Source organism: Lentinula edodes, assembly GCF_021015755.1.
Source record: "Lentinula edodes strain Le(Bin) 0899 ss11 chromosome Unknown C8R40scaffold_4, whole genome shotgun sequence".
In the NCBI taxonomy this organism is placed as follows: domain Eukaryota; kingdom Fungi; phylum Basidiomycota; class Agaricomycetes; order Agaricales; family Omphalotaceae; genus Lentinula; species Lentinula edodes.
The window spans coordinates 795560-823422 of NW_025764310.1; the positions used below are offsets into that span (position 1 = coordinate 795560).

Below are 27863 nucleotides of genomic sequence, written 5' to 3' on the forward strand. Positions count from 1 at the left end.
GGCTCGTATAAAATCCTGGCTGTCAGGATTTGTTGCCTTTCAGTACATCCTCTCCATAAAATTAAGCGGACTTCGATTTCTTATAGCGAGAGCGAGCGGCTGCCTCATGATTATACCCTCTTTTTGAGCATATGAGATGTAGGCGATTGGTAGCGGCGCTAAGAATTCGACAAATCGAATTTCGGTATGACATTGAATGTGAATGTAAATATTGTCATTGCATGAGTATTGTTACAGCCATCGAAATGCAAGCCAGTGCCACATATGGTGACAATCGTTCTCCTGGAGTCAATTCCTAGTATTAAAGGCTGCATATTGATGGCGTTTTGTAAAGTACGCACCTATTCTAGCACCCATAAAGAAAAGACCCAGAAACCTATTCGCATGGTAATTAGCAACATATAAAAGCGAGCACGGGAACGACGCACCCTTCTTTATTTCTATCAACCAAACGCGGTGCTACGGCACGTACATACGTGCATGTACAAATTACCAGGAGAATGACCAGAAGCAGAGATTGAAAATTGAAGAGAGCAGACTAGACACAGTACAGAGTGAGCATAGAGGCAGATATCAGAGATATGCCTTGAAGGAATTACCATCTTCTCAATTCAAAGCCTCCTTGAGATTGTCGTGGACGTTAATGAGGAGCATACGTGCACGTTGATCTTCCAAATTCGGACAGCTCGGATTACCGTGCCGGCTTGAGCGCTTAATTGAGCAACTTGGACCGCGACACGACCAGGACAATACGCGATTCTTTTGACCCCATCTCCCGCAATTCCACTTCAGAAATGTGACTGGTCATTGACCTCCATTGAACTATGGAAGAAATTACGCATGCACAACTTTCTTACGATGCTCAGCATCAGCCACAGTATATTGTACACCACATCCAATATGGCACCCCTTCGAATTTTACCCAAACAGTGAACAAAGCTTTATTACAAGAAGGTGCGAATTTAGTGAAACAAGTCAGAACCGAGGAGATCTGGCATAATGTAGAAATAAAGGCCGGGTACCATACACCCGCATTAATCATCTGTGTGTACCGTCGCGACTTTCTCTTCTTCACACTCACTCACTCGACGCGTATTCAGCTTCCCGAATTGTCACTCTTTCCCAACCTCCGCCTCAAGCTACTATATATCAGGCCGCTCCTGCAGTCACGAAGACACTTAGAGACTGGCTTGAACCACCAACGGACGAGGAAATTTACGCTTTGGACGACTTAGAAGAATTCGAATCTACTGATCTCAGTGGCTTGCTTTGCATTACCTATGATAACGGGTCGCAATTTCAAGGAAAGAAACGGTGTCTTCCATTGGATTCGGAGCACTCGGAAGATTTCGACCAAGACAAGCCCAGTAGGAAAATTCTTCGCCTCGATAGTGACTCTCTGCTCCGTGTTATACCGCAGGTGTGTTACTTAACTTGATTAGCATTGTATAGTCCATGGCGAGCTGATGCGACTTAACCCTAGCCGCATATACAACTCTCCAATTCCTTCATACCTCCTAGATTTGACGCTATACAAGCCTACGACAGAACACAAACAATCTTCTTACCTCCTTATACAGGCCCCCTTCCGTCTACAAACGATGATTTCAGCCGCAGAGCCTGGATCATCCCTGCTCGAGGCTATTTGCCTTCTGCTTGGAGTGAATCGGGCGCAAGCTCAGCTGTCGTTCTTGATCCGGAAGAGCCTGGCTCTTCTTTGGAAATGACAACCACAGGCTCGACAATAAAATGGTCTCATTTCGCCTTGAAGGAGTTTTGGAAATATTTGAATACACTCAGAGATTTAAAAAAACTTGGGTCGCTCGGAATATCTTTCCAACCTGCTCAAAGTGCTTCATTGCGACTCAGGAGGGAGAAGGAAAATTTATCATCATTGGGCTCGCCCGATGCACATCAATTGCAGGGGCTCCATGTAGCCGAGTCGTTGTCGCAGTCTCTCCAATCAAGTACACCTTCTGGGGCCAGCTCGTCGCTGCGCGATTGCGACTACTTCAAAGTGTATCACGACGCGAAAATTTCGATGCATCTCAGACGTGCCCTGGATTTGTTTACCTTCCGCTTGGGTGCTAACGAGGAACAATCCGTCCACCTGGAGCAGTTCGAGAAAGCCGAGTTCTTCGAACAATCTAGGGAGTCTGGAGTGACCTCATCACCGAGCTCAGTACATTCAAAAGAGACAGAGAACCCGGAAGGCGAAGGTAGACCCAAAAGGAAGAAACCCAAGTACTGCTTACTCAGGGGAGCAAGGTTGGTTTTGGTGGATGAGAGGTCGAGAGGGGTGTTGATTGCTTGAGAATTTGACAATCTGGACTACATACAATCTGATTTTTTGGTATCTCAAATCCGTGGCGTGCCCTGAGGGACCATGACAGTGATTTAATAGCATATCGTCGTTGCACAGAAGGAGAAAAAATGAACTGATACTTTGAAATTGGTACATAATGTATCAAATGAAAGAGAATGTATGAAACGGTAAACCGAAAGACGTACGTACACTGCACACAAGAGACTACCAACGAGCCCCGTATTCATTCAGAAAGGTCATTCAGCATTTAGCACAACAGTGTCCGTCATTTGTTTATCAACAGCATCTTAATCACCACCACTCATCTCTGACCGATCCGTTTCACAAAGGCACCTCAGTGGTCGCGGGACTTTCTGGTACGAAAGATCGATAGGGAGTTAGCAACGCAGTACAACTACTACATGACGTGGCGAAAGGCTCACCTATATTCGCCCTCGGCAGCGACGCTGAGCTCTTCGATCTCACCCTGGACACCGGACAAGGCTTCCGCAGCAGTACTGAAGAAAACGAGCTGGCGAATAAAATATTTAACAGATGTCGTCTCGGTCATTTCACCAAAACGTCTTACCTGGGCTTTGACGAGCTCGTTCAAATTCTTGAGAGGTTCAGGCTGAAAAAAAAAAGGTGAGACCAACATAGAACGAAGGCAAATAAAATACCCTACATTTTCCAAAACGGTCTTCATTAAGGTTATCGCTACCTCAGTCTTCTGAACAAGGTCATCCTCGGCGTTCTCGACTTCCAGACGAGCTTGCTCTTGACGGGCGGGAGATGCGGTCTTGAGGCTATTCAAAAAAGATAAGTTGCCGTTCTTAGTGACTTGATGGGCAAGTTCAGACGCACCCTTGCTTAGCCGCATCCAACTCCAACCTACTCGTCCGGACTGCCTGCCTGGCCTTCATAGCAACATTGATGCTGGTGCTCAACGTCGTCTGCCAAGGGTGAAGATACCCCTCCTGGACGGCGTTATCATGATGAATACGGGCGTTGGAAATAGTTTCATTTGCCTGAGCATACATAGCAAGCGCTTTACCGAGTTTACTGGAGTCTCCAGCCGGAGTTGAAATGAGCAGTTGTGAGGCCGTGTGAGAGGCGCGAGTGAGAGCATGAGGAAGGGTTTTGTGCGGAGTCTCAAGGGGAGGGCGAGTAGGAGCGGCACCGGGAGAAAGAGGAGTGCCTTTCAGGTTAGTGGCAGCAAAGTGCTGGAAACCAGTGCCGATGGTATTGGAGAGCTCGGAAATAGATTCCTGGATTTGTACAGGGTAATCGTAGGCCTCGGTTTCATATACCTGGAATTACACGAATTACATAAAGAACTACAGCTTTGGTTTGCTGTCATACCTTTGTGATTCTGTACCAATTTATCAGACTAGGTTCACACAAGGATTATCTGTACGTACTTCAACATTGCAAGGTGTGCATTTCTGAGAGCATCTACTCGAGCTTCAAGATCCTTATACTCTGCGATGACATGTCAATTAATAAAATCATTTGATTGACAAACTCGACACGAACCTTGAGGCAGCTCAGTAATTTCATCCTGAGAAACCTGGCCAAGTCTTTCCTTAGTAGCCTGAACGCTTGACTGAAAGCCCTTCGTGAATTTATTCGCGCTTTGACCGAGGTTCAGATTAGCGAAACCGCTTTGTAGAGTTTTCCAGCCTTCCATATTCCTTCTTTGAGTAAAGTGACCGGGTAAGGTAGAGATTTAGAGAGAGTAATGTAAACGATCCGAACGAAATTGGACGAAGGAGGAATCTGCTGTTGTAGTGGTAGCAAAGAAACGTTGCAAGCGGTTCGAGACCGCCGGAGAATTGCCGGCACTGCCCCCGTGACGGAGGCGCGCACGATGAATTGAAATTCCTATCAAGCTGCGTACAGATCTGCAGGTCTAATTCTGAATCATGCAAGAATAAACGTAGTACATTGACAATATAGTACAGTACAGGTAATAAAATGACCAGGATTCCGATGAAAATCAACAGACATAACAGAACATAACAGCCCGGCTCAAAGTCTTTCACTGGAGTTCACTAGGGGGACATCATCTTCGCGAATGGATTGTTGGATTTAAATCTGGGCTGCGTGGAAGCAGGCTGCACAGGCTGTAGTTCCGAATAGTAGTAAGATCGTTCTCTAGGCTGATTCTGCTGCTGTCCCTCATGATACATTTCTTCACCAGGACCACTGTAGTTGTTCCGCTCGGGATGATAGTCCTGGTAGTATTGGGTATCAGGTCCCTGCTGGGGGTCATAGTAGTACTCAGGCTCTTCTTCTCGATTGTCGTAGGGGCCGTGCTCATCCCCCTCGATTATCCGTGCATCAACGTGTGTAGGTGCACCGTGCGTAGGTGCACTAGAGGGTCGATGTAGAGGGTTTTCCCCAAAGTATGCCGACCCAGGGATAGTAGGGATGCTGCGTTGACTCGGCTGAAAGTTTGGAGGGACAGAAGATCTACCTCCTCGACCAAGACCACTGCCGGGAGCGGGAGTTTGGTCATCTGAGAAGAATATGATCATGAATCAAGAGGGTTGTGAAAGGTAGACTCACAGCGATATTGTGTCCTGGCTGTGGCCTGGGTCCAATGACTAGACCCATGTATCCGATTATCATCTAAGACAACAATCAGTTCCTAAAAGGTTCGACTAACGGTAGCACGTACTATAGCCAGCATTGTAGTTGTTCGTCCTGTTATTCGAATTTGAACGATTGTCACCGTATCTATTACCAAAGTTGCTTCGATTCGAATGATCGTTAACGATATCTTGGTTGATATCTCCATTGCTGTGGTTGAAAGATCCACCGTTGATACTGAAGCGATGAGCGCCAGCAAAGAAAGCTCCAGAGATGACCGTTTGCGCCGATTCTGAATGAGGTGCTGAGTGGACTTTGGGGATGTCTGGTGGAGGGGCGGAGTTCGAAGCGTCGTGCCACTGTTGGCCGTCCTCGTGAACTTGATTCTGAACTGGGTCCATTGGTGAATTAGTGAACGAGCGAAGGCAAAGGGATGAGCCCTTTTATACTCAATTAGTTCCGTGACATCCGGCATGAATTGAAGGACCACGGTCTTATCTGATCTGTACATGCAGAAGATGTGAGGGACTCAGTGAACCTCTTGAGGTGCTGCTTCAAGAGATGCATGAAGATGTAAATCCATCTCGCGCGACATCAGGAATGAAATCAATTCAAAATTCCATGAATCCTATGGTTTCAATTTTTATTCCTCACTATACTACTGTCTACCTGCCAAAGCAGCGAGCAACGTATCATAGTCAATTTTAGCAGCTGCATGAATCATTAGTCAAAATACAGCATTTATAGAAAAATATACGTACATTTGAGCACCATTTGTGTAAACACCCTCGCCAAGTTAGGCTCCTCCGTTCCTAAAAGGCGCAGATTCTCAGTGCTAAGTTTCCATAATACGGCTGGCCGTTCAGCGACTGCGGTGGCATTTCGTGGAAGATCAGACAGGGCCGACAGTTCACCAGCTAGGGTACCTGGTACCATTGATTCTTCGATATTTTGCGCATACTCTGCAAATTCATATGTTGCGCGCAATATCCCGGATTCAATGAGATATAATCCATCGGAGGAATCATCCTGGCGCCAGAGGACAAAGCCTTCGGGTACCGACATCCTTTGAAGATATGGGACGAGGGCCAAAAATTGATTGAAGTCGAATTCTTCAAACGAAGAGAAGGCGCGAACAAGGGTAAGGAATGGCTCGGAAGTTGCAGTATCCTCAAGCATGGGCGGAGAGCGTAGCTCTGTGGATTACTTTGAATCAGAACAGGGAAGCGCGGAAACAAATTTGAAGTACCATTGGCAATTGTTCGAGAGCCGACTTCAGATAACATAGTGTGTCGCGGAGAGCTTATGGAGGTTTGAGAGGATTGATATGAAGAGATTACATCGACATCTTGACGACCAGGAAGGGCTTGCATCATGTTCAGCTGCAGAAGCTCCGCAATAGAATGAAACCTACCGAAGGGAATGCCCATTTCCTGTTTTTGTGACCTGTAATATGCCTTGAGGTATACATTCTCCGTCCCTTCTCACAAAAATGAGGCAGGATCCGACAAACGTTCATGGGACACTTACATTCCATGGCATCGTTCAAAGTTAAAAACAATTCCACCCCCTCTGTTCCCATAATGCCAACGCTCTTTAACGCCTTTCCAACTGCTGAATCAACCTTGAACCCACAAAAGACCAGAGTGACATATTTAGCAGCAAGGAGACGCTGAACGCGTACGAAAGCCTCAGCTGACGACATATCCACACCGGCAACCAAAGTAAGATCCACCACGAGGAAGCGAACAGGATTCCTTTGCCACGACGGCGCATCAAGAATGCCACGAATAGCTTCTTCGACATACGTTATTGTGCCAAAGAACAGAAAGCCTAAAGCATTCGTATCGTCGGCATTCGAGAAGGAAAAGAGAGCCTGGATCACGAACCTTGGAGCCTGAGAATGGTAGTTTGCCTTGAAACTTCTTTCAGATACGCACGTTGCGCATTAGGACGCCGGACGGTAGACATCATGGTATTTCCTGTATGGAATGCCCGAATGCTGCGCCTTTGAGAATTCTGAACAACGAAGAAGAAGCCTGAATACAAGGTCGTCAAAAACGAACATCTGATGTATTGAGTGTAACCTACAGCTGACGACGATGCCGAAGAGTACACCCTTCGGGAAGGTGGATCAAATTTATGCTCCAACGTTTCGCACATAACTACTCACAATCACGAAGTCCCAGACCGTCATTGCTATTATAATGCTCACTATCGTGATGTATTCCGTTCTATAACTGATTAACAAATGCCGACAGAATCTTGCAAGCTCCACATACCTGCTGACACGATGCCTTGTATCCCATAACGCTTCTTTGACCAGGTCAATACCCAAGACAAATATGAGTGCACCAACCACCGAGACAGCTACAAAAAGAACGGATTAGACGGACGGAAAGAGCTGAGAAGATCCTTACGGATGAAGGCAATCGGACCTGTCCCAACGAGTAGTAGGACGGTTGTGGCAACAGCAAGGAGGAATCCGGCCACCCGAGTATCCCCTCCAACACGATAGAATCTATAAACCATGTTAAATTGAGTGAAAGTAAACAGTAGAAGGAGACAGACAATAATGTGTTCACGTATACAAGATAATTGGGTCTGGAGATCATGAGCCTCAATCGATCATGCAAACTGCAACCAGAGCTACATACACAGTTCCAAAGACACCTGCCAAGATATTGGAGTATCCATGGGCCACGAGCTCCTTGTTCGTGTCGACATCCTCGTTCAAGGAGACAGCTACACAATGATTAATTAAAGTTTCCACTGCGCGGGATGGCAGCTTACCCAAAGCAGGTACATTCAAAGGAGGATGTAATATGTTGAAGAATAGGCTATGTGAGAACTCAGATAAGAGCAGTAACTTATGCAACATTGGAATTGGTACGAACAGAGCAAATTGAGTGGGCAGAGTCGACCATAGAGGTTCCAAATGAATGAGGTTCCGATCTGGGTCCCATTTTAGCTGCAGCGTTTAGTAAATAAGTACATAGATCGGCTCACCAAAATAAGTGTAGAACCTCCACCATTTTTCAGGCTGTCCTTTGACACCGCCAGGAATATCAAACAACCAACCATTTTCGCGTAATTCATCTAGATTCACCTGTGCGGCAGCAACGATAATGTAAAAGAGAATGGGAATGACGACGAAATCTAGACAGCAGAAGATCATTTTTGGAATTGAAGACAGCAAGGGGAGCGCTCACAAACAGGAAAGATGAGCTGGTGGCTCCATTTACTTGTGATGACTCTCAATGAAATAGCTAATCCTAAGGGAATAGTCCAAAGGGCAAGAGTTTGAGGTTCTAGGAACATGAATTTGAGAGTTCGAAGATCAATGACAAAGTTGTCGTCGGGTATCCTCATTGACACTGTCAGTCTGAGTTGAGTTAGTTTGGGTGATGGCCACTCGGATTTCACATACCCAGTTTCAATGAGGAATGCGCCGACACCGCCTATACAGCCCACCAGGATATGGCGGGGGAAGAATCCAATGAGAGTTCCAAGTTTAAGAGCACCAAGCAGGAAAAATGATAGACCTATGTAGAGCAAAACATACGTTCAGCAAACGGAAACCGAACGGGGAACAATTTCCTGAAGTCATTCGAACCCCAATTTCAGAATGGCGATGATCGTAAAACCCGTGGGAGCACAGGCTCGGGCTCAATAAATCAAAGGCTCACCGGTCAAGACGCTACTCAAAGCATAAGCAACAATCGTGGTAGCGATAACTTCTGCAGGTTTGTCTTCCCCAATGTTTTGAGCAATACTCGCCGCCAGTATATGGTAAAACGGCTGTTAGATTCGATCAGGTTCAACGATCAACTACATAAAACCTGGAAAGGAACAGAGTACTCACCACAACCTCAATCATCATACTGCCGTTTGCACCCGCAAAACCACTTCCTCCAAATGTGAAGCAAAGTTGTGCAAGTACGCACGAAACGAAGAACATGGATACACCCATCGGTCCCAAATTAGTGAACGGAGCAGAAGTGGGAAATATGATCATCCCATAAGATACACCATCTAAGATGTTAAGAAGGCTTCCCAGTAGGACAGCGGGGATAGCTCGGAGTGAAACGATAGCTGTGTCATGCAACGCTTGGCGGATTCGAGCTGGTTCCGGGACAGTGACAGACTTGAGACTTCTTGAAAAGATGACTCCATAGTATGAAGAGGACGAATGGGATGCAGGAGAGGGACCCAGCAGAGGTGTGCTTTCATTCTCGGGTGTAGAATAAGGTCCACCGTTGATCCCATTTTGATCATAGGAATGTCGATGATTTGTCACTACGATTGCATTATCGAGCGCAGGATCCCATCGTATTTTCGATTTCCGTGGAGAAACTGTCCGACGCACGTCTGCGGAAGTCATTGACTTCGGTCTTGGCGGATGAGATATAAGAGTTGACGCTTTGGGATATGGTGATCCAACTCGTGTCGAAGTTGGCGTAGGTGAGCCTGAGCCGGAAACGGAACCTGTTCCTGATGAATCTTCGGGGGTAGAATCCTGCTCAGATGGATGCGAAACCGTAACCGTACGCGTGGAAGAATGAGAAGATTCACGGGATGGCTTCGGAGGAGCTAGCGAGCGAGATGATTTGACCGGTGAGGAAGGCGATGAATGCAAGAGTAACGACAGGCCAGATTTGAACTGGCTAGAGTGATCGTCAGAAACATCAAGGGCAGGCTCTAGCATCGAGGATTGCGGTCCATCAAAGCCTTGATGCCTGCTTCCACTTGAACGGCCCCTCTCATCATTTAATGAAGGCTCGAGACTCGTTTTATATTCGGAAAGTGTATGATTTCCGTCAAATCCACTGAGTTCTGCAGAACGAAGGTTACCTCCGACAACAAGGCTTCTCGGCTCTGTCCGAATAGTTGAATCGAATACACCCAAGTTATCTAGAAGGAATGTTGAGGGTGTCCAGTCAGAGCGTGTCTGTGATCCATTGCTGGATCTGTATGTAGAAGGAAATGATGTTGATGTCACGCCGCTGGAGACCATTAATCCAGACAGCTCCACTGTACTCTCACGAATGGTACGCTGAGAATGAGGTACAACGCGAGGTTTTGTTCCACGTTGATGGGCGTGGCCGACTCCGCCGTCAGACACCGAGCTTGTATCAGCTGGAATCGTTTGCGCAGTAGGAGAAAAGGTCGATCTGTTCGAGTCTGACGATGAGGAAGAATTTGCAGTAAACTGCGGATGATCATTATGTGCTACAGACAAGATGTTATGGTTGACGCCGTAACTGAGAGGCATTGGTTGAAGAAGTCTGAAAAGAAAATGGACGGTCAGTGAAAAGATGTTTCAAATCGGAGGGTGACGCGATACAAGGACTTTAAGTCGAAGTATGTAGCGTTAAAAAGAGTCTTCTAGGATGAACAGTCAAATAGACAACAAATCGCGTGAGGTCGAAGTAAAATGGTCAAAAGACCCAACGGATCAGTGGGTCCATTATTACGGTGGTCAATGGAACGAAACGAAAAGGTCATAAGGCTCCCCGTAGATGAACAACAACGTACACTGGAGAAAGTACAGCCTTCAATAAAAGTTGGAGGACCCTGATGGAAATTCCGAGTTCATCTGACCATCAATGATTTTTTCCACCGTTCTTTCCACCATTCGGAATTCCACTACACAACTAGGAGACATGATACCAACGTGCAAGAAAACACTAAGTAGTAAGGTTGCTGGTCGGCAACGATATGTACGTGGACGAAAAGTATTGGGGATCAGACGAACGTTTGAAAACTTACCCTGCGCGACGTAAATTAGGACTTGAGGGCGTTCCAACCGGATTCGATAGCCGCCTTCTCGTCTGCATTTGGGAAAGAACCGGAAAGGCGTTGATGGGCGTGGTATAAGAAGGACTGAAAGGGTCCTCAGGAGCAGTTGCTCGTCGAAAAAGCTCTGTTTCTTGTTCTGGCTGTTTTCCTTTACGATTTCCGGGATTAGAGCGGTCACTTTGACGAAGGAATGCGGTAATTCCGCGAGTATCCGAAGCTGGCGATTGTGAATCGCTAGTGCTACCGCCTGCATCTTCAATGGTGTCGAGATTATTGCGCAAGTTCGCATGATGATCCAGGCCGGGCTGAGTGAGATTTGCCTCTGGTTCTGGCTCTTCAAAAATAGAGAATGACTCCCCCGTCATCGGGCAAGTGGCTCTCGTCTATACAGGACCGACTAGAAGAAAGGCTGAGACAGGAGATAAGGAACAGTAACGGATTGCGGAAGATCATGTTGAAATTTTTACTGGAACAGGATGTGCGTCACAGACGAGTCACAATTTTCAACTTTCATGCGGAACGGGCCGCTGTTCGATCTTGGAGATTTGTATGTACTGTACTTACTACAAATAAGTACTTGACCCATGGTATGTACCATATTTAACAACGTGGATGCAAATGGAGACAGAGCGACAAGGTTAACGGGGGAACGAGAGATCAGAATAATAAATAGGGTTCCATCGTTTACTGGTAGATGAAATTGTATCTGTACGTCGGTTAGTATGGAATAAACGCAGTCCACGTAAGCGTTAACTCACCTTGACAGTAGATGTGGAATCGCACTCAGCTGCGGTCCATAACGGGCAGCGTTGTCGTACAGCTCGAAAAGCGGAATCGCCAGAAGCTTCATGTTCTTCGGTACGGCAAGTACCTCTGTAATCTCCATGATGGGTGCAATCACATAGATAAAAGAGAGGTAACGCACTCTTTTCAGGCATTTGCACCAAAAACAGTTTCTTGCACTCCTTCGGTTTCGTTATATGTGCAGGCACAAATGGATACATAAACGTCTCGAAGTTGGGTCGCCACCACTGGGCGAGACAGTCTCCGATTTCCCAATCATTATCGACGCCATGGACAGGTTGCGAAAATTGACCTGTAGACTACATCGATGCTGGGACATCGATTCAGAGCGAAGGAGATGCTTACGACTTTCAGGCGGGGGAGCGAGCCGGTCATCCAGGCGGCGCTTTAGACCGTCAATTTCATCTTCGCCAGGTTTGAGATAGTCTCCAGGGCTGCACAAAAGCGGAACAAAAGGTCAGTTATATGTCTGTAATTGCATTGAGCGTAGAGGGAATTCATGTTGGAGATCGGCGGTCACTGAGTTTGAACAGATGTGCACTGTAAAGGCACCGAATCGCAAAACAAAAAGAAGGGTACAGAAATTATAGGTTCCGAAGCTGATACTGATAGAACCCAGAGTTCCGACTAGGAGTGGAATAAGTTCTGAGCGCGGCAAGACCGGTGTATGTTAATAGAGGATCAGTTTTTCGAGGCTCTTGTGAAGGCCTTGAATGCAAAATCAAATATGATATTGAGAAGTGGTACAATGTATGTACATCCCTGGACCAAAGACAGCAGAGCAGATGATCCACATATAGTCCATGAAAAGTCCAGGGGAGGAGTTATAATGAACCAAACGAAGGGAAAGAAGTAAAGTAATGACCCAGAATACGAGCACTCACAGTTTGAAAAAGGCATTGGCGATTTGCAACATCAATATATGCGGATGACCGTGATCATGTACTACCAGAATCCCTTCAACCGTCCTCCTCATTCCAAAATCTTCATAATTGTTCTGTAAGCGTTGTAGGCGCGCCGAGACTGATGGATCTTCTTCTGGTTGAGCTTCCTTGGTGCTGGTATTTGGGAAATCATGGAGTTTGGTTTTTGGGGCGAGGAATAGTCCAAAGGATCAACATGGTCCATTGAAATCAAAATTTGCATGACTAGCCGAACACGACAACACACCTGAAGGTGAAGTTGGAAAGGGGATACCTGACGGAAGCGCGTTTCGTAAGCAGGATATAAGCCTATAGGAGCGCATAAAACTCACAAGGCAATAGTGTTCGACATGATCTACCAGTCCTCAAAAGTTGGGTATATACGCGTGATGAAAAGCTAAGAAATCGAAACACAAATTGAAAGAGAACACTGAACAGACGCTGCTCACTTAACCTTAACCCCAATGTGGCAGTGCAAAGTTTTTCGTTGTCCTTCACAATTACATCGTTCAACCTCTGATTTTCTCTTCAAAGTGGGCAAATATGGCGGAATACGACCTCTCGAAAACGATCATACCCTATCTGGACCGGCATTTATCATTTCCTCTGCTTGCCCACCTAGTTGAAACCGGCGTATTCCCAGCAGATGAAGTCCAGGTCGCTCAGTATGAGCTTGCCAAGGGAACAAATATGTTCGACTATGCTGCTTCGCTATTTGAGCAGATCTATCCCAATCAGGAGGTCCCAAAAGGTGCATGCTTTGGATTCCTCCTTTTTAACGAGTGGAGATACTGATGATTTTCTTTCCAATCTTTGGTATAGAATTCGAACAGAAACGTGTAAATGCTGTCTCTACTCACGAGAGATTGCAACAAGAAGCACAGGCAGTCCTCGACGTGATTGAAAATCCAGATGTTGCTCAGGCTCTCAGACAAGATAAAAACCAAAATCTGCAGTATTTGAAGGATAATTACAAAGTGCGTCAAGCAAGTTCACTTACTCTACTCCTCTAACGACATATCCAGCTCACCCTAGACCAAATAACCGCTTTATATAACTTTGGTAAATTCCAATACTCCTACGGAAACTACAGCGGTGCCGCCGATTACTTGTACCACTTTCGTGTCCTTTCTACCGATCCCGACCTCACCATCTCTGCACACTGGGGTAAACTTGCCTCAGATATACTTACCGGAAAATGGGATATCGCGCTAGAAGAACTGAACTCGCTTCGTGAAGCCATAGATTCGCGCTCACCAGCACCGTTCGCGTCTGTCAGCTCAAACACGAATAACACCCCAGCCGTCGACCCGGCATTAAGTCAGCTTCATTCCCGAACATGGCTAGTTCACTGGTCCCTTTTTGTCTATTTCAACCACCCGCAGGGTCGAGCATTACTGCTCGAGACGTTTTTATCACCCACCTATCTGAATACGATCCAAACGTCCTGCCCATGGATCCTCCGCTACGTCGCAGCAGCGGCAATTATTTCTAGCCCCACCCCGACTTCTAAATCAACATCAGCACCTCAGTCCTCGAGGGTAAAGAATGCTGTCCGAGAAGTCGTAAAAGTGATTCAAATGGAGAATTACCAGTACACGGACCCTGTCACGTCATTTCTTATGCAGCTTCACGTCGAATTTGACTTTGAGGCGGCCCAGAAGGAGCTCCAACAAGCAGAGAAGGTTGTTTCGGATGACTTTTTCTTGGGTGATTTCCATGATGAATTCTTGGAGAGCGCGAGGTGTTTAGTGAGTGAGGCCTATTGTAGGATCCACCAGCGGATAGATATTGGGTGCGTTTTGACGCTTTCTCTTTTTCCTTTTCTTGATATATCCGTCGTTATAGTGACCTATCTAACCGTCTCAACCTTCCTCGCGACGAGGGTGAAAAGTGGATTGTAAATCTCATACGCGAGACTCGTATGGGCCAGGATGCTAAAATTGATCTGGAAAAGGTATATTATGAAGCCTTTGAATTTTCTCATCCTCCCTCACCCTAATCCGTCTAGAACCTTATTCAAATCTTACGACCCCCTCAACCAGTGTATCAGTCCGTCATCGAGAAAACTCGGGGACTTGCTATCAGAACGCAAACATTGGGAGCCGCGATCGCCAGAACTGGTGTTGCTCAGGCTGCATCTACTGCTTCAGCTCCTCAGTCCATTACTCAGCCTGTTGCTGTTAATTGAGAGTCCAATATGTACATGCCTGTATTATCTCTTCCTGCACTTCTTTCCTATTCATCCCTAGGGACCACTTTTGCTGTAGTTCCCTAGCTAGTGATACATACATGCAAACTGTCCGGCAAATTAAACAAGTGCAACCTGCTCTATCCTTCTATTCAGTCTATAAAGGGTTGGATCTTGAGCACCCCACTGCTTTCGATCTAAAAAGACGGGGCGGAAACGTTTTCGGACAGTGGGCAAATTGTCAGCACTATCCAGAGATTTTTCTGGATCCAAGGTGCCGCTTTTAGAAGGCGATACAGTTGTCGAGTTGAGGCGATCAGAACGGCGCATGGGGAAAGGTGGTGTTGCGGGTATGTGAGGAATTCCTCCACTGGAGGTGGCTCGATGAGTCGTTTTGGATGGTGTTTGTGGCAGCGACATTTCCACGTCCGAATCTTGTGTAATGGCTTTATCTTGGGCGTGATCTCTTGTTAGAAGTTTCTGAAATGCGGGCTTCAAGGGTGATTTTCTGGGTGATATAGAAGGTGGGAACATGCCCGTGGGAGGACCGAAAGCCTGAAATAGCGTATTTGGCTGCTTGTGCGAAGTGGTTACTTTTGTATCATCCTCAGTAGAGAGCTTCTGCTTCTTGGGAGAATCCTTGCTAGGGGCTTCTCTCGTCATTCGCTTTCCAGGAGAAATGCGCGTAGAGCTTCGCCTGATAACAGCATCATTTGGACGTCTACTCTCTTCCATTATCAATGTTCGAATTTTGGTGCCATAAACGTCCATGACTTTGGAGATGCTTCGCGTATTGTCTGAATAAGGTCCGCTGTCTTTTACGAAAGACAGCAGATCCAATTGACCGGGCTACGATGGAGAGACAGATCACTACTTGGATACCAAATCATGCCAGCAATGACGCACCTCCAAGATCCCACATACCCAGAAGAATATACCGTACTTAAGTTTGGGGCTATCTCGAGCGATATTGTTACCCTTTCCAAGGTCGAAAAATGCAAACTCAGCCCGCTGACACCAGCCAACAAAGCGGTCACCGTAAGTTTGTGAAAGCGCGTATCTTGCAACGAGGGAATCGTAAGAGACTCTGGAGGTAGACACGGATCGTGTTTGTCTTCGTTGAGTGGGAGTAATTGGCTGATTTGACGCGTCGTGAGCGAGAGCTGCCCTGACTTCGGCGAGGCATTTTCTAAATGCTGTTGGGTTTAAACAGGAGTTGCCTTGAGCACTTGCAGGATCAACAACTGTGTTCTTCAGCCTGTAATATCATTAGAATAGCAGAAATCCAAATGCGCAGATAGAGGCGTACTGTTCCGATGCAATTAGAGCACAAGCAGCTGGCCTTCCTAATGGATCTTTGAGTTGAAATCCAGAGCCCGGAGCAGTCTTAACAGTGGATGTATAAAGTAGCTCTCTTGCTCTCTCGAGCGTTTCGACACTCGAGCCGCAAAGCTGTTTCAACAGATGGTCGTGTTGAGACATGTTTGAGAGGAGGGCGCTTAAGAGCGGTTTTCCGTTATCCGTTATCATTTATGTAAGCGCTCTTCGCAGAACTTTCGTTGCACTGCTCCAAAACTCAAGCACTCCAGATCTCAGACTGACTTGCAGTTAATAAAGAGTTTTGAAAAGCATATCATCAATACGCTAAACATTACATGTGAATAACAAGGCTGTATTGTAAAGTTTGTTCCGTCCTGTTAGGGGTATATCGACCTTTTTTGTAATTTCATCTCAAAAGCCCGCAGCTACCCAATAACTGACCCATTTTTGTACGAGGGTAGCATCCAAGGGTTTGAGCGCCTTCATACTCTTACTCAGTCTCTCGAGCTTTTCCGTGCTCAGCTGAGTGAGACCAGCGCTTTCCATCGTACTTTGGTTGGACTGTCTGAGTGCATCATCTACAGCGGCTTGTTGCGAAAGGAACTCGAGTAACTTCACAGCGGGCTAAAGGATTGGACAGATGTGAGGGAGGATAGATATTATTTCCAAGGAAAGATGCTTACAATGTTCTGAGTATCTGCTTCCGTTGGATTCTTTGCATACTTTTCAACTGCGGCAACCCAATCATGATAGGGTACTAGCGGAAGCGCATCGGGAGAAAGATGCTTTTGTTCAATGAGGGAAACCTGGACGTTTTGAATTACTGAAGTCCAGGGGACAGACTTCGGGTGCACAACATTTACGGCCATGGGCGCTGGCTCAGAAGTAAATCCGACATCGAGAAGAGCATTACACACGGCGTCCATTGGGACCCATGAAACAACCTATTCAATTCAGGAATAAACACCCTTTCACTTCCTGGACTGTAACCGAACTCACTCCAAAAGCATCGGGAAGCACGCCCAAAGTAAGACTTGATTTCACGATAATTGGAACCCAGTCTGTTATTGCCCACGCTCCGTTCGGTGCGCCACCAGTTACTTGACCAATCCTGAACGAAGTTGCTTGAAGACCACTCTTTGCAAGTATCTAGAAATCACGAAGTCAGTTCAAGGCAGAGTACTTTCCACTAACCAACCCACTAACCCGTTCCGTGACATATTTGCTCTCTCCGTAGCCACCTCCGACAGCATACTTTGCATCCATCACAACCTCTTCAGGATATGGGCCCAGCGATTGGGCATCCCACGACTGAGTTGAACCAATCGACGACGTGAACAAGAATTTAATTGAAGAGGAATGGCGGCTGGAGCGACCAAGGTCCATTAAAATTCGAGAGCCTTTCACATGCGACTCGAAAGAGGCGAGTGAAAGATTGAAGTCGAGTCTCCAAGCATTGTGAATAATCATAGTCAAGTTTTGACGGAGCTATGAGGTGTGATGTTAATACAGGAGTCAAAGATCCACCATTCATCGTAAATGCTTACTTCTTTCAGTATATTTCCTGGTAAATCGAGGTCATCGTGCGAAGTCTCTCCAGCCAGGAAGACCAGCTTAGGTGATGACAACAGAGATATATCGAGAGCCTTATCTTCGAACCGTGCGCGATGCCTTTCATACATCGACGCTCTAGTGGATGGTCTATTCAGAGCATAAACACGGACTACGGAGTCTTTCGAAAGCAAAGACTCTAATAACTGGGCTCCAAGATTTCCGGTAGATCCTGTAAGTAGAACATATTGCTGAGTTGGGTTTATTGAAGTGGCGGACTGTGGAAGTGGCACATCCAGGCCTTGCGAGTATTTGGAGATCATTTCCTCCATTAGTGCTTCATGGGTCTTTTCGCTCTTGGTTTGGTCATTAGGATTGGCGACGATATTGAGTATGGCATCTGTAAGCTGAGAAATTGTCGGATAACTGTAGACAATGTTCTGAGTGATTGTAGCCACAAGTGATGCAAATCCAGATTTTCGGAGAGCGCTAACGAAACGAAGGCGGAGTATAGTGGAAGAGAGACTATAAGCTGATTCAGTGTATTTCCGAGCAGTAATGTTTCAGTAACTCACCTATCTAATCCTTGCTCGAATAAATCCCCGGTGACGGAAAGAGCTTCCACCGAAAGAATATCGGAAATTTGGTTAATAAGCCAAGTCTCTACATCAGATGCATTCCAGCTTTTTGGTGGCTCGATAGAGTCGCCTCCAGAGTTTGATTCAACGGTATCGTATCTGCAGAGCGGCTCAGTATCAAATACAACGCTGCGGCATTTGACCTACAACTCGTTGATCTCGGTCTCGTATAATGCCAGCGCCGCTTTTTTTGCGACTGTGCCTTTTCCTACACGAGGCAGAGGTTTTTCGGGATTGACGATGAGAATCATCTCTTTAAAAATTCGACTGAAAGAAGGAGCAATCTTGTTCGCCTCTTCTATCGCCGGCCTGTTCGAATTGTTAGTTGAAGATATAGAATATATGTATGACACTAAGCGTCTCACCAGACGAGATTCCTAAACTTCGATACCTCAGCATCGTTTTTGGCGTCGATCCAGTAGCCCGGCAAAGGCTCCAATATGATTCCTGGTTGATCACGCTGTCTGCCGAACATGACCGCTCCATTGATTCTGAGATTGCGTAGAGATTGGGTCGTGCAATATGTTAATGAAAGAAACACAGAGGCAGATGTAAACGTATATACTTACAAAGGATTCGCAGAGACAATGGACTCAATTGGTTCCGGAACTGTTTTTTCGCCATTTGAATGGATTATAACATCGTCAATACGCCCAACAATCTTCCAAAGGTTCGGAATAGTGGGATGAGGTTCAAACAAGTCCGAAGTGGCATAGCCACGAGTGTCTGTAAGGTTCTCCACAGCGAGATGGTGCGTTTTGCACGTCTAATCGGAAGGGTAGTATTGTAAATGTGTATTATCGTAAGTCGTGAAGCTGGGAAGACATACCAAAAATTGAGCCTCGAAAGTGCCATCCCCTTGAGCTACCCATCGAATATTAGTTCTATCTCTGAATTCGAAATACTGCCATGTTTCGGCATTATCAACGCGCAATTCGGATACCACACCAAATTCGGTGCCCCCTGGAAAGAGGGATACATAAGAACATCTACAAGCGAAAGCAGCGTTAGGTACGTACCATACCCAGCGCTTACGGGTACTCCCCTGGCAATAAGCGACTCAGCGACACTTGGGGCGATAGGTCCTCCACCGAAACTCTTTATGTCGGTGAGTAAACTTAGCGATGGAATGTTCAAAAACCTACCAGGTTACGCATCGTTCGGAAGAATGCCACAGCATCGTCTGACTGGGCCCAACTGTTGAAAAAGGTTGGTGGAATGATCATGCATATGGGTTTGATGATTTTTGCTGCTTCCAGAACAGTTTCTGCCGTGCCAACAACTGGTACTGCGTCGGCCTGCGTCACAGTCGGTGCAAAAACTCCGGTCGTTATAAGCCCGTACAAGGGGAATAATATGTGAGTACAAAAGCCCATCATATGGAATGTAGGAAGAGCTAGACCCCCGTTTATTATTGAGTTGCCAAAGACCTCGCGCATCTTGCGAATGTACACTGTACAACACTTAATTGACAATTCTGTGAAATTGACGATTACTCACGTAGAGAAGCATCGTCTTTGATTATTTGATGAGTAAACAGTATGGGTTTGGGGAATCCAGTTGAGCCCGAAGAGTGTAGGTATATGCCTTTGTCTGAATCCTTGGGAGAAAATGCCGAACTAATAGGAGTGAAAGGATCATCCGCCGTTTCTTGTCCGAGGCGAGGATATGCAACCTTCAACGTAGGTACCTCTTCGATGCTAAGCTCATAGGTCGGATCAACCGTACGGAGTTCGGCTTGCAGGCCATCCATCACACCTCGCAGAGTGGTTTTTGTCATAAGGATTCGGTGCGTGGATGTCTGTCGAAGGAGATGGAGAAGTGCAGCAGACGAGTTTCGGGGTGATATAGGAAACGGCTGAACAGAGGTCATATAAACATTGGGAGATTTTGGAAGATTGTAGACAAAGAATCTCACCACTAGGCCGGCCTTCATTATACCAGCGATTAAAGCAGCGTATACGATAACGTCTATGTTGGCGACGATCGCTACAACGCCACCAGGCGCGGAGCTTCCCCGAACGATATTCCCGACGCGATGAGCGGCGCGAACGAATTCCAGCGTTTTGATTTCCGTGACGGAAGAATCAGCATTTGGATACACGTAAAGCGGGAAGTCGGGATTATGGTTGAGGTTGAAGTCGAGTAAATCAGGCAGGTTTAACTGCGACTCGTCACCAAGAGCTGGAAATAAAGGTGCTGTTCTGATACCGGAAGGCATTGGCTGAGATGGGCGATAAAGCTGAGTCTCTACTGATGAACGGTGTGGGATGTTTTATGGTAATGTTTAGAAAAGCGCAAGGGCAGAGAGGCTTTTATCTGCTCTGATATCCCTAGATTGTGTCTACAATCAAAGGCCCTTAACAGACGGACACTGCACATGATGAGAATGAGATTAATATCGTACACAAAGATGAAATTGTCCGTGCGCATGCCCGGATCGAATTCACGGGCCTCGGTCATAACTTAGGTCATCAAAGATTGTCTCCTATCACATCAAAGATTGCCTCCTATCAGTTATCAATGATTGATTATACCAGGATACGACGCAAAATTCCTCCTCCAAGTACACACGATTTTGCTGGCTGCTACTTGGATATTGAGTCCACTCACCTTCCGTACGACAGATCAGGTTGTAATTTATTGTAGCCTTAGGCTTCCTCGCACTGAGAGCCGAGAGCTCACGTACAAACGCCTAAGTCGGAACTTTTTTTGGCTTGTCAAAGTGGTTATGACATGTCCTGGAGAGACCGAAAGCTATCGGAAGCATGTAATCCGGACGTGACTTCACCGTCTATACTCAGAGAGAAGCAGCAGCCTCCGACAGCGGGTATGCAAGGTCATGAATTCGCTTATGGCAAAAAAAACGAAAGACATGTAGCCGCCGTAAATCTAGTCCCCAAGTCCAACAAAATACCGTGTTGTCATCTTCGGCGTCATTTACCAATTCAGAAAAACTTCCTCCTCCTCCTGGCTCTAGCAAAGAACCTGATTTGTCTCTGCCTACTCTTCATACTGTCTGCAACTCTTTCTCAGACTCCTTTGCGTCGAACATCAGCAGATGGAGGGTCAGCATTTTGTGGCATCTTTTGGCAAAAATGAGGAGGAGAAACAGGAAAGGAAAATTATTCTTCTGACGTCTGATGAAGAGGAAGAGGAGGAGGAGGAGGAGGAGGGGGAGGGAGAAATAATACCCGAGGCAAATGTGGGTTTTTTCAACGAGCTCTTAATTCTGGAGAAGGGAGATCGCAAAAGCGGATGCGCTTCTACAATACGAGCGCCATAAACGCTTACACGCAGAACTGATGTTTTCGAGGGATGGCAGAGACTGGAAGGGAAACTCAACGTTCTCCGTATATTCTTACTATATCATCTAATTCTTTTCAACATTTCAGGTGACCTTTCTAACGTATCACCTACATTATGACACACCGAGGTATCATCGAGTAAGGACTTCCGCCCCATCATTTGTGATCAGTACCATGTGTTCTGCCTGAGCACTCCGCGCACAATTCTAGGGAGTGGTATGAGCAACAACCAAAGGGCATTTAAAGACGACAAGACCTTACCTCCGTGCTAGCTGTCCATCCATCAGGGAATATCCAACTGGTGGGATGGTTTCCTTGGATGATAGCAGGCTGTGAAAATATCTTGAGCTAATGAGTACTAAGACAGAATGGAGTTCGGGTAACCTCGATTGTGAAGCAATGCCCGGGTAACATAACACCTGGCTCATCGTTCACTTATGAAATGGGAATGAGCATACAAACCGACGAAGGCAAAAGGGCTTACAATGGTGCAAAACCCAAGGTTGTCTATGGAAAGCTGAGCCGATACCATGTCCACTAAAAGCCGGAGACACACAAAAGTTCATTCCGTGGTATTGAGGTTCAATGATAGTGTGTATTGCTCGGGCAATGTTCTTGAACGGTTGTCCGGGCCCACATGCTGCGATTCCAGCTTCGAGAGCGTTATTTGTTATGCCACATAGAAGACGCCCAGGGAGATCCTTTGGAAGGGATTATCATCAGCTGGGCCTTGGCAGAAAAAGGGAGTAGTGCACGTACAACATCCCCAACCAGCCAAGTCTGGGAAGTGTCACCGTGGTAGCCATTCAGAAAGACGGTAATATCTATGTTGATGATATCACCATCTTCAAGTGGTCGACTGAACACAGGTGATTGTTGGGAGGACGATCACAAGAACAGTAGACGACATACTCATCAGGGATACCATGGGTGATGATATTATTGACACTGCAGCCCGTTCGTCAACAAGTATACGGTTTGTGATTCAGAGTCACTTCACCTCGTACAACAAGATTTCGGAAAGCCGTTATACATTAAGGGTGACGGATAAGCCCCTCGAGAGATAATGAAGTCATGAACAGCAGCGTCGATCGCGTTCGTCGTTGTTCCGACCTTCCTAGTTTCCCATTGAGCTAGAAAAAGTGAAGATAAAGTATGATGCAGGCACACCTTGGCCAAGCTCCCAGCATATTCGCGTACACTTTTTGCTAGAGACGCGACACTTCTCAATTTTCGTTCCGCTTCGCCTCCAAGTGGGAACTTTCCGTCTACATCTTCTGCATCATCTTGTGCAGCCTCGCGGCCGGAGGAGTCACGTATCGCGTATGCGGGTCGGTTAATATGGTTGGGAACCATTCTGGGCTTGATGTGAGAGACTCCGAAAATGAAAGGTTCCTCGGGTAGAATGACACTGTAAAGTCCGAAGTTGTCTACTCCTGGAAAGAGTGCTGCATCTTCAAAGAAAGACGGAGAACTGGAGAATAGTCGGAGAAGTCGCCGCGAGTTTCGAAGATGAAAGCTGGTCTTTTTCAAAGACAGTGGAAGAAAGAACATTGTGAATCCGGTCCGGCGCGACAGCTGTTCCTCGCATCCACGACCTCCTCGACCTCTCCTTGCAATATCTCACAAGTAATCCGAAAGGCCCCCAGAACAATTCATGCTTGCCAAGCAATATCTCACAAGCTGTGTTTGGCCAGCTATGTACATAATATCGGTGTATTCGGGTAAAACTCTTGCTGGGGCTGGACTTGCCGTTTGCGACTGTCTTCGACCTCTCTTATTCTCAATCTCAACTCAGCGCTTCAAATTCAGATACTCCACCTTCAACGATCCCGTACTGCCCTATGACACGTTATAAATGCAAAACTGTTTCCTCCTCAAGTTTTCAATCCATTTGCGGCAGCCTTTGTATTATTGGAATTGCCTTTATCGGATCTGGATGTGGGTATCGTCGACCTTGTTTATTTGGCAACCGTTGATCTCGCCTTATAACCGTTTGAGCCACTACAGTTAACCAAAGTTCTCACCTTGCTATGAATTTGCGACCTTGTGTCCAAATCCGGTTCAAGGTTCTTTCAAGCATTGGAAATATAATAAAGAGGAATTTTGGGATGATACCTTAGCTCGCTTTTCTGAATCCCAGTGAGTGATAACTTTTTTCCGGCTATTCTTCAGGACTAACTGGATTCCTAAAGAAATTCCTGCCCAATTGTCCACTCGGAATGTCATTGCAGCACTCCATTAGACCTTGCTCGTTTCCCTCGAATGAAATTTCAACGGTAGGCCCTAATCCTAACGCACCAATCCAAATCTGAGACTGAAATCTTCCCCTCCTTAGGCAGAGGACGGTAGGACCTCGCTGTCCATATTACCCATCAATAATATCGACGATGGCATTCGTTACCTTCAACGGACTCTTCTAGGATTCGATGCCGACAATCCTCAAATATCCTTTTCGAATCCCGGTTTCTTACCATGGCAAGAGCAAGTGCACTCTGTACAGATGGCAAACGAAAACACGAGCAATATTCTGGTCGTTCCGGGCTTCGAATCTCTCTATATAACGGCAAAGGATATATGCTATGTGAATTACTTGCCCGCGGAGCTTCTGCGAGAGATATTTTCGTACCTCTTACCTGGCCGAGATTGGAAGCTTGAGGCAAGACCTCCCCCGCAACTAGCTCTCGTTGAAGTTTGCAGTTACTGGCGAGACATTGCACTTTCTTATCCAACGCTCTGGTCAACGTTCATGATCGTCCACCCCATAGAGCGGCATATACCGATGACTAAACTGTGGTTGGAACGATCAGGTCAACACCCAATAACAGTGTACATTGACCATCAGGGATCAGAATTCGAGGAAACCTTTGCTGCGACGGACGCTGTGATTGACCTTCTCCGACCTCATGTCCATCGCTGGAAAGCCGCCACGTTCATTTTCGCATCCGGTATCCATTCATCATTGTTAGCGCTTCCTCGCGATGAGTACCCTTTACTGGAAACATTATGTTTCGATGTAACTGGTGTTTACTGTTGGAGTCCGGATGCTATAGCACGAGTTGAAGAAAAGTTTTTTCCTTCCTCTTCCCCTAGGTTGCGGAAAGTTACGTGGGAGACACATGGCTTGTCGCTGAATAGTCCGCCATTGGTTCCATCCACCATCACGTATCTTTCGGGGGATTTTCTAATGGATCACTCCTTTTTCGAATCGCTTTCGAAATTGAAAAACTTGGAAACACTCCGGTTGCATGGAAGTGCACGCAATGGTATTGTTTTTCCTCCTCTTCCTACCCCTTTGGTTCTGCATTGTCTACAAACTTTCGAGTTCCGGTCGGACATCCACACGCCATTCTTGCTGGATTCAATTGTTACACCAAGTCTCAAAATTCTAGTGATAGCGAGGCCAATCGACGAGAAAACTCAGAAGTCATTGTGTTCTTTCATTCAGCGAAGTCGCTGTCGTCTCAGCGCATTCTCGCTTCTCAATGCCTCAGGGGACGACCTGGAGAACCAATTCTTGAAAGAATTCCTTGTCTCCCCTTATATGGAGTTCCTCTCCGAACTCAACATCCTTAGCAGCAATACAGATGCAGTTTTCACTATCTTGGTAGGGGGGGATAGCAACAAACCTGTTCTTCCTTCTCTAAATCGATTATGGATTTCGACATCTTGGTGTTCGGGCGATCTTTTGCTGCGCATGCTAGAATACCGGGCACATAACTTCCATCCTCCTACCAGTGCTTTGATGTCAGAACCATTGTTCTGCTCAGCTTACCCTCGTCCATATGATTACCTATTCATTCCTGTATCGGGGATATCACTTTGCATTCAGGTTACCCAATTTACAACCCGCCTCGAGGAAGTTTTGAGATGGTTCAAATCTAATGACCGGGCCCATTGGAGTATGTCCACTGCACCGGCGTATTGGGAATCAGATACTGAGAATTGCTAGAGCCACAATACCATTTATGTAGTCATTGTCTCTAACACCTCTAATGTACCTTTACTCGAAAGTCTGTTTCTGCATCCAACAAGAAAGTCTCTGCCGATTCTGTTCGATAGCTTCAAAGTGCGAATCCCTGTCCAATTGATAGCCAGTTCTTCGACGCGGAAGGACTGCTCCCTGGAACATAAAAGCACTAGTTCTGTGACTGTTTGAAGGTCAACGACAGTGGCAGAAAGGAAACCCGACATGTCCACTCTGCAGTCAATTAAGTGCAAGGTTCTGAGTTGGGAAGCCTTTGCCAATCCTAGTGGACGCATCATAGAATCCGGTGCTCCGAAACCTTCCCCCGGCCTGCGGATGATCAAAGTTCTAAGTACCGGACAGACCTGCAGAATCCTTCTGTATTCTTCGGCAAATATCATAACTGTGTCCAATGAAATACCAGTCAAGTGATCCCATAGGAAGTCCTGAGTTCGATTGCGAAAGGGTGCAAGGATTGGACCCTTATTTAACGAATCAGTCCCAAATTTAACTCTCTTTAAGTGAGGCACAATAATGGGAATGTCGACTTGAGTTAAGTCAACGCATGCAATGTAGTCGTCAAAATGTTGTTTCCCCCCTGCGTCTGGAAAACCTATGGGTATATCCTCCACGCTTCGTTCTGGAGCTAAAGTGCGTTTGATGAAATTCTGCAAGTCAGCGAATCTGGGGATGTCAATAAGCCAAGCATTTCCGTCTGCACCACCTTTGCGGAACTGTTGAGGGATGATATGAAGAGGAAGCCGGATCGAGGCATGTGTTAACGCGAACTCGTAAATGGAGATCACACGATGTTCCTTGTGGATGACTTTGAGCCGAGCGTCCCACTGACGGTTATCGTCTGGGAATCGCAAAAATGTGTCTGTATTCCAGCTAATATTGACAGGATTTATGGCAAATTCCACAAAAACTTGGCCCGATCTGTTGATCAATCCCAGAGTTTGGTCCAGCTGTTTTTCGAAATCGAAATGATATTTGGGAAATCTGACATGTGGACGGCTCGATGAGAACTCAACGTCGATTGACCAGCCCTCGACTGGGAGTCTGATTTTGACCTGCTGAGGGAGTATGGATTTTTTGATCCTGTATGGAGGAGCTTCAGCAGTTTGAAGCACCCTCACTGAGGAAGCCCCGTGGCGGACATTGGAAGGTGGGGAAGGTGAGATGGCGTAGAAAATGGTGCAAACATAACAAAAGAGGAGATAGAGCAATATAAACTTGAATCCCAAGGGCAGCACGACCAATACTCCAGCACCTTGGATATATCGAGCTCTATGACGCAGAGGGCCATCGCCTGCATAGAGGTACATGACAATGATGACCATACTGACCACAGATACAATCTGGGAGACAGGATGTTTGTCCAGAATTCGATGAACGAATGGGGTGTCGAAGAGTAACATGATGGTTTTTTCTCGGAATATGAGCACCAACTCGAGAAAGCTTACTTGCGGAGGGGAATTTGTGATGTGTTCTGTTCTGATACTCATAGATTGGAGCGGTTATAAGTCTTTTAAACTTTCGAAATTAGTACCAGGCTCCAGGTCAGTAAGACAATGATATAGCACATACGGAAAATGACATTTCCGCAATCATTCACCAGAAAAATGATTGTTGCGAAGGAAAGACTTAAGCTTTTTGTTTTCCAGCCAACAACGACTGGATAGTATGTCGATCCATGCAAATCCTCAATTGTAATTGTCATGATTTAGTCGCGATATTGTTATCCCAAATACAAAAGCCTTATTCTTAATTGTGAAAATCATCGTCAATGGTCAATTTCCCTGGAGTCGCTGAAGATATATTTCATAAACTATGTTTATTATCAGTACGCGGATGGACTGCTCACTGGAACATAAAAGTACTAGTTCTGTGATTGTTTGAAGGCTTTTGAAGGTCAACGACGGCGGCAGATTGAAGGAAACTCGGTGGCATGTCCAATATACGTCTTAGAGCCAATTCCGATGGGGAAAATATCCGAAGCTTGGGTGCCTAATTGAAAGAATGCAATAAGCAAGAGGCGGTGTTCGTGAGTTTCTTCGTAAGTTTTTCTATGGAGGATTGATGACGAAGTTGGGGGAATTCCCGTTGGCGGTTGAAATTGAAGCGTCCTGTAAAGCGAACAAAGGATTATTCAAAGGTGGAGATGGTGACCCGCTGACGGTCCGGGTCGTTTGCACAATGCAAGACCGGTATCCGCTCTAGAAGTAGCACCTACCTGTCAGACCTAACTGAGCCAGAAGCACCTGTAGCATGCGAAGGAAATGAACTCGATATGAATCCTGGCCCCAAAGCAATAGGAGCTCGCGATGAACTGGCGCCCGAGGCTGCAGCCCCAGCCAGTGTATCCGAGTCGACTTCAGACGGTGAACGGGCAGAGATGATGTTGGAACTTAGGTGGCAAACTAAGAATTGAGAACGAGGATGAAGAATGGGAGGCG

General features: G+C 46.3%; 12 protein-coding genes across 12 annotated transcripts; 3 read left to right on the forward strand and 9 right to left on the reverse strand.

Annotated features, from left to right (window-relative positions):
* Positions 1 to 214: 214 nt before the first annotated feature.
* On the reverse strand, positions 215 to 538 carry C8R40DRAFT_1036611 (uncharacterized protein; the record flags this gene model as incomplete). Its single annotated transcript, XM_046223593.1, has 3 exons — positions 215 to 282; positions 342 to 376; positions 429 to 538. Coding segments are annotated over 3 exons (213 nt in total), but the record flags the coding sequence as incomplete, so codon positions are not given.
* Positions 539 to 824: 286 nt separating this feature from the next.
* Positions 825 to 2314, forward strand: C8R40DRAFT_1066488 (uncharacterized protein; the record flags this gene model as incomplete). Its single annotated transcript, XM_046225788.1, has 3 exons — positions 825 to 1044; positions 1101 to 1420; positions 1484 to 2314. 3 exons carry the CDS (start codon positions 825 to 827, stop codon positions 2312 to 2314), a joined length of 1371 nt encoding a protein of 456 aa, XP_046090502.1.
* A 346-nt stretch (positions 2315 to 2660) lies between these two features.
* On the reverse strand, positions 2661 to 3995 carry C8R40DRAFT_1166647 (BAR domain-containing family protein; the record flags this gene model as incomplete). Its single annotated transcript, XM_046230884.1, has 8 exons — positions 2661 to 2679; positions 2749 to 2837; positions 2895 to 2936; positions 2991 to 3111; positions 3170 to 3615; positions 3668 to 3677; positions 3727 to 3787; positions 3842 to 3995. 8 exons carry the CDS (start codon positions 3993 to 3995, stop codon positions 2661 to 2663), a joined length of 942 nt encoding a protein of 313 aa, XP_046090503.1.
* Positions 3996 to 4202: 207 nt separating this feature from the next.
* C8R40DRAFT_598579 (uncharacterized protein) lies at positions 4203 to 5679 on the reverse strand. The gene is made up of 4 exons (XM_046235581.1): positions 5662 to 5679; positions 4989 to 5611; positions 4877 to 4939; positions 4203 to 4826 (listed from the first exon to the last, which is right to left on the reverse strand). Exons 2-4 carry the CDS (start codon positions 5299 to 5301, stop codon positions 4360 to 4362), a joined length of 843 nt encoding a protein of 280 aa, XP_046090504.1. The 5' UTR covers positions 5302 to 5611; positions 5662 to 5679; the 3' UTR covers positions 4203 to 4359.
* C8R40DRAFT_1036117 (sulfate transporter family-domain-containing protein) lies at positions 5559 to 9284 on the reverse strand (the record flags this gene model as incomplete). Its single annotated transcript, XM_046223560.1, has 19 exons — positions 5559 to 5611; positions 5662 to 6096; positions 6150 to 6266; positions 6315 to 6380; positions 6431 to 6733; positions 6790 to 6939; positions 6992 to 7019; positions 7074 to 7134; positions 7183 to 7270; positions 7321 to 7421; positions 7472 to 7504; positions 7558 to 7645; positions 7694 to 7740; positions 7798 to 7855; positions 7910 to 8059; positions 8113 to 8285; positions 8331 to 8445; positions 8590 to 8701; positions 8766 to 9284. The coding sequence occupies 19 exons, from the start codon at positions 9282 to 9284 to the stop codon at positions 5559 to 5561; spliced, it is 2697 nt and encodes an 898-aa protein (XP_046090505.1).
* Positions 9285 to 11195: 1911 nt separating this feature from the next.
* On the reverse strand, positions 11196 to 12866 carry C8R40DRAFT_1086492 (Cleavage/polyadenylation specificity factor subunit 5). Its single transcript, XM_046227347.1, has 7 exons — positions 12762 to 12866; positions 12677 to 12703; positions 12391 to 12564; positions 11852 to 11940; positions 11628 to 11798; positions 11461 to 11575; positions 11196 to 11408 (listed from the first exon to the last, which is right to left on the reverse strand). Exons 1-7 carry the CDS (start codon positions 12779 to 12781, stop codon positions 11387 to 11389), a joined length of 618 nt encoding a protein of 205 aa, XP_046090506.1. The 5' UTR covers positions 12782 to 12866; the 3' UTR covers positions 11196 to 11386.
* A 106-nt stretch (positions 12867 to 12972) lies between these two features.
* On the forward strand, positions 12973 to 14620 carry C8R40DRAFT_1158747 (eIF3 subunit 6 N terminal domain-containing protein; the record flags this gene model as incomplete). The annotated part of the gene is made up of 5 exons (XM_046229778.1): positions 12973 to 13180; positions 13252 to 13406; positions 13455 to 14224; positions 14278 to 14386; positions 14441 to 14620. 5 exons carry the CDS (start codon positions 12973 to 12975, stop codon positions 14618 to 14620), a joined length of 1422 nt encoding a protein of 473 aa, XP_046090507.1.
* Positions 14621 to 14740: 120 nt separating this feature from the next.
* On the reverse strand, positions 14741 to 16102 carry C8R40DRAFT_1166651 (uncharacterized protein; the record flags this gene model as incomplete). Its single annotated transcript, XM_046230885.1, has 3 exons — positions 14741 to 15469; positions 15527 to 15878; positions 15930 to 16102. 3 exons carry the CDS (start codon positions 16100 to 16102, stop codon positions 14741 to 14743), a joined length of 1254 nt encoding a protein of 417 aa, XP_046090508.1.
* Positions 16103 to 16351: 249 nt separating this feature from the next.
* C8R40DRAFT_1234636 (uncharacterized protein) lies at positions 16352 to 20529 on the reverse strand (the record flags this gene model as incomplete). The annotated part of the gene is made up of 14 exons (XM_046233367.1): positions 20048 to 20529; positions 19630 to 19987; positions 19275 to 19582; positions 19149 to 19227; positions 18959 to 19092; positions 18699 to 18895; positions 18495 to 18620; positions 18277 to 18438; positions 18067 to 18228; positions 17488 to 18016; positions 17147 to 17428; positions 16940 to 17089; positions 16624 to 16884; positions 16352 to 16564 (listed from the first exon to the last, which is right to left on the reverse strand). Exons 1-14 carry the CDS (start codon positions 20348 to 20350, stop codon positions 16352 to 16354), a joined length of 3264 nt encoding a protein of 1087 aa, XP_046090509.1. The 5' UTR covers positions 20351 to 20529.
* A 1039-nt stretch (positions 20530 to 21568) lies between these two features.
* Positions 21569 to 22991, reverse strand: C8R40DRAFT_1035852 (methionyl aminopeptidase; the record flags this gene model as incomplete). Its single annotated transcript, XM_046223534.1, has 8 exons — positions 21569 to 21643; positions 21699 to 21767; positions 21822 to 21871; positions 21922 to 22138; positions 22197 to 22296; positions 22350 to 22385; positions 22438 to 22550; positions 22608 to 22991. The coding sequence occupies 8 exons, from the start codon at positions 22989 to 22991 to the stop codon at positions 21569 to 21571; spliced, it is 1044 nt and encodes a 347-aa protein (XP_046090510.1).
* A 668-nt stretch (positions 22992 to 23659) lies between these two features.
* Positions 23660 to 25389, forward strand: C8R40DRAFT_1166654 (uncharacterized protein; the record flags this gene model as incomplete). Its single annotated transcript, XM_046230886.1, has 2 exons — positions 23660 to 23716; positions 23776 to 25389. 2 exons carry the CDS (start codon positions 23660 to 23662, stop codon positions 25387 to 25389), a joined length of 1671 nt encoding a protein of 556 aa, XP_046090511.1.
* A 255-nt stretch (positions 25390 to 25644) lies between these two features.
* On the reverse strand, positions 25645 to 26825 carry C8R40DRAFT_1166655 (uncharacterized protein; the record flags this gene model as incomplete). Its single annotated transcript, XM_046230887.1, has 2 exons — positions 25645 to 25734; positions 25770 to 26825. 2 exons carry the CDS (start codon positions 26823 to 26825, stop codon positions 25645 to 25647), a joined length of 1146 nt encoding a protein of 381 aa, XP_046090512.1.
* Positions 26826 to 27863: the final 1038 nt, after the last annotated feature.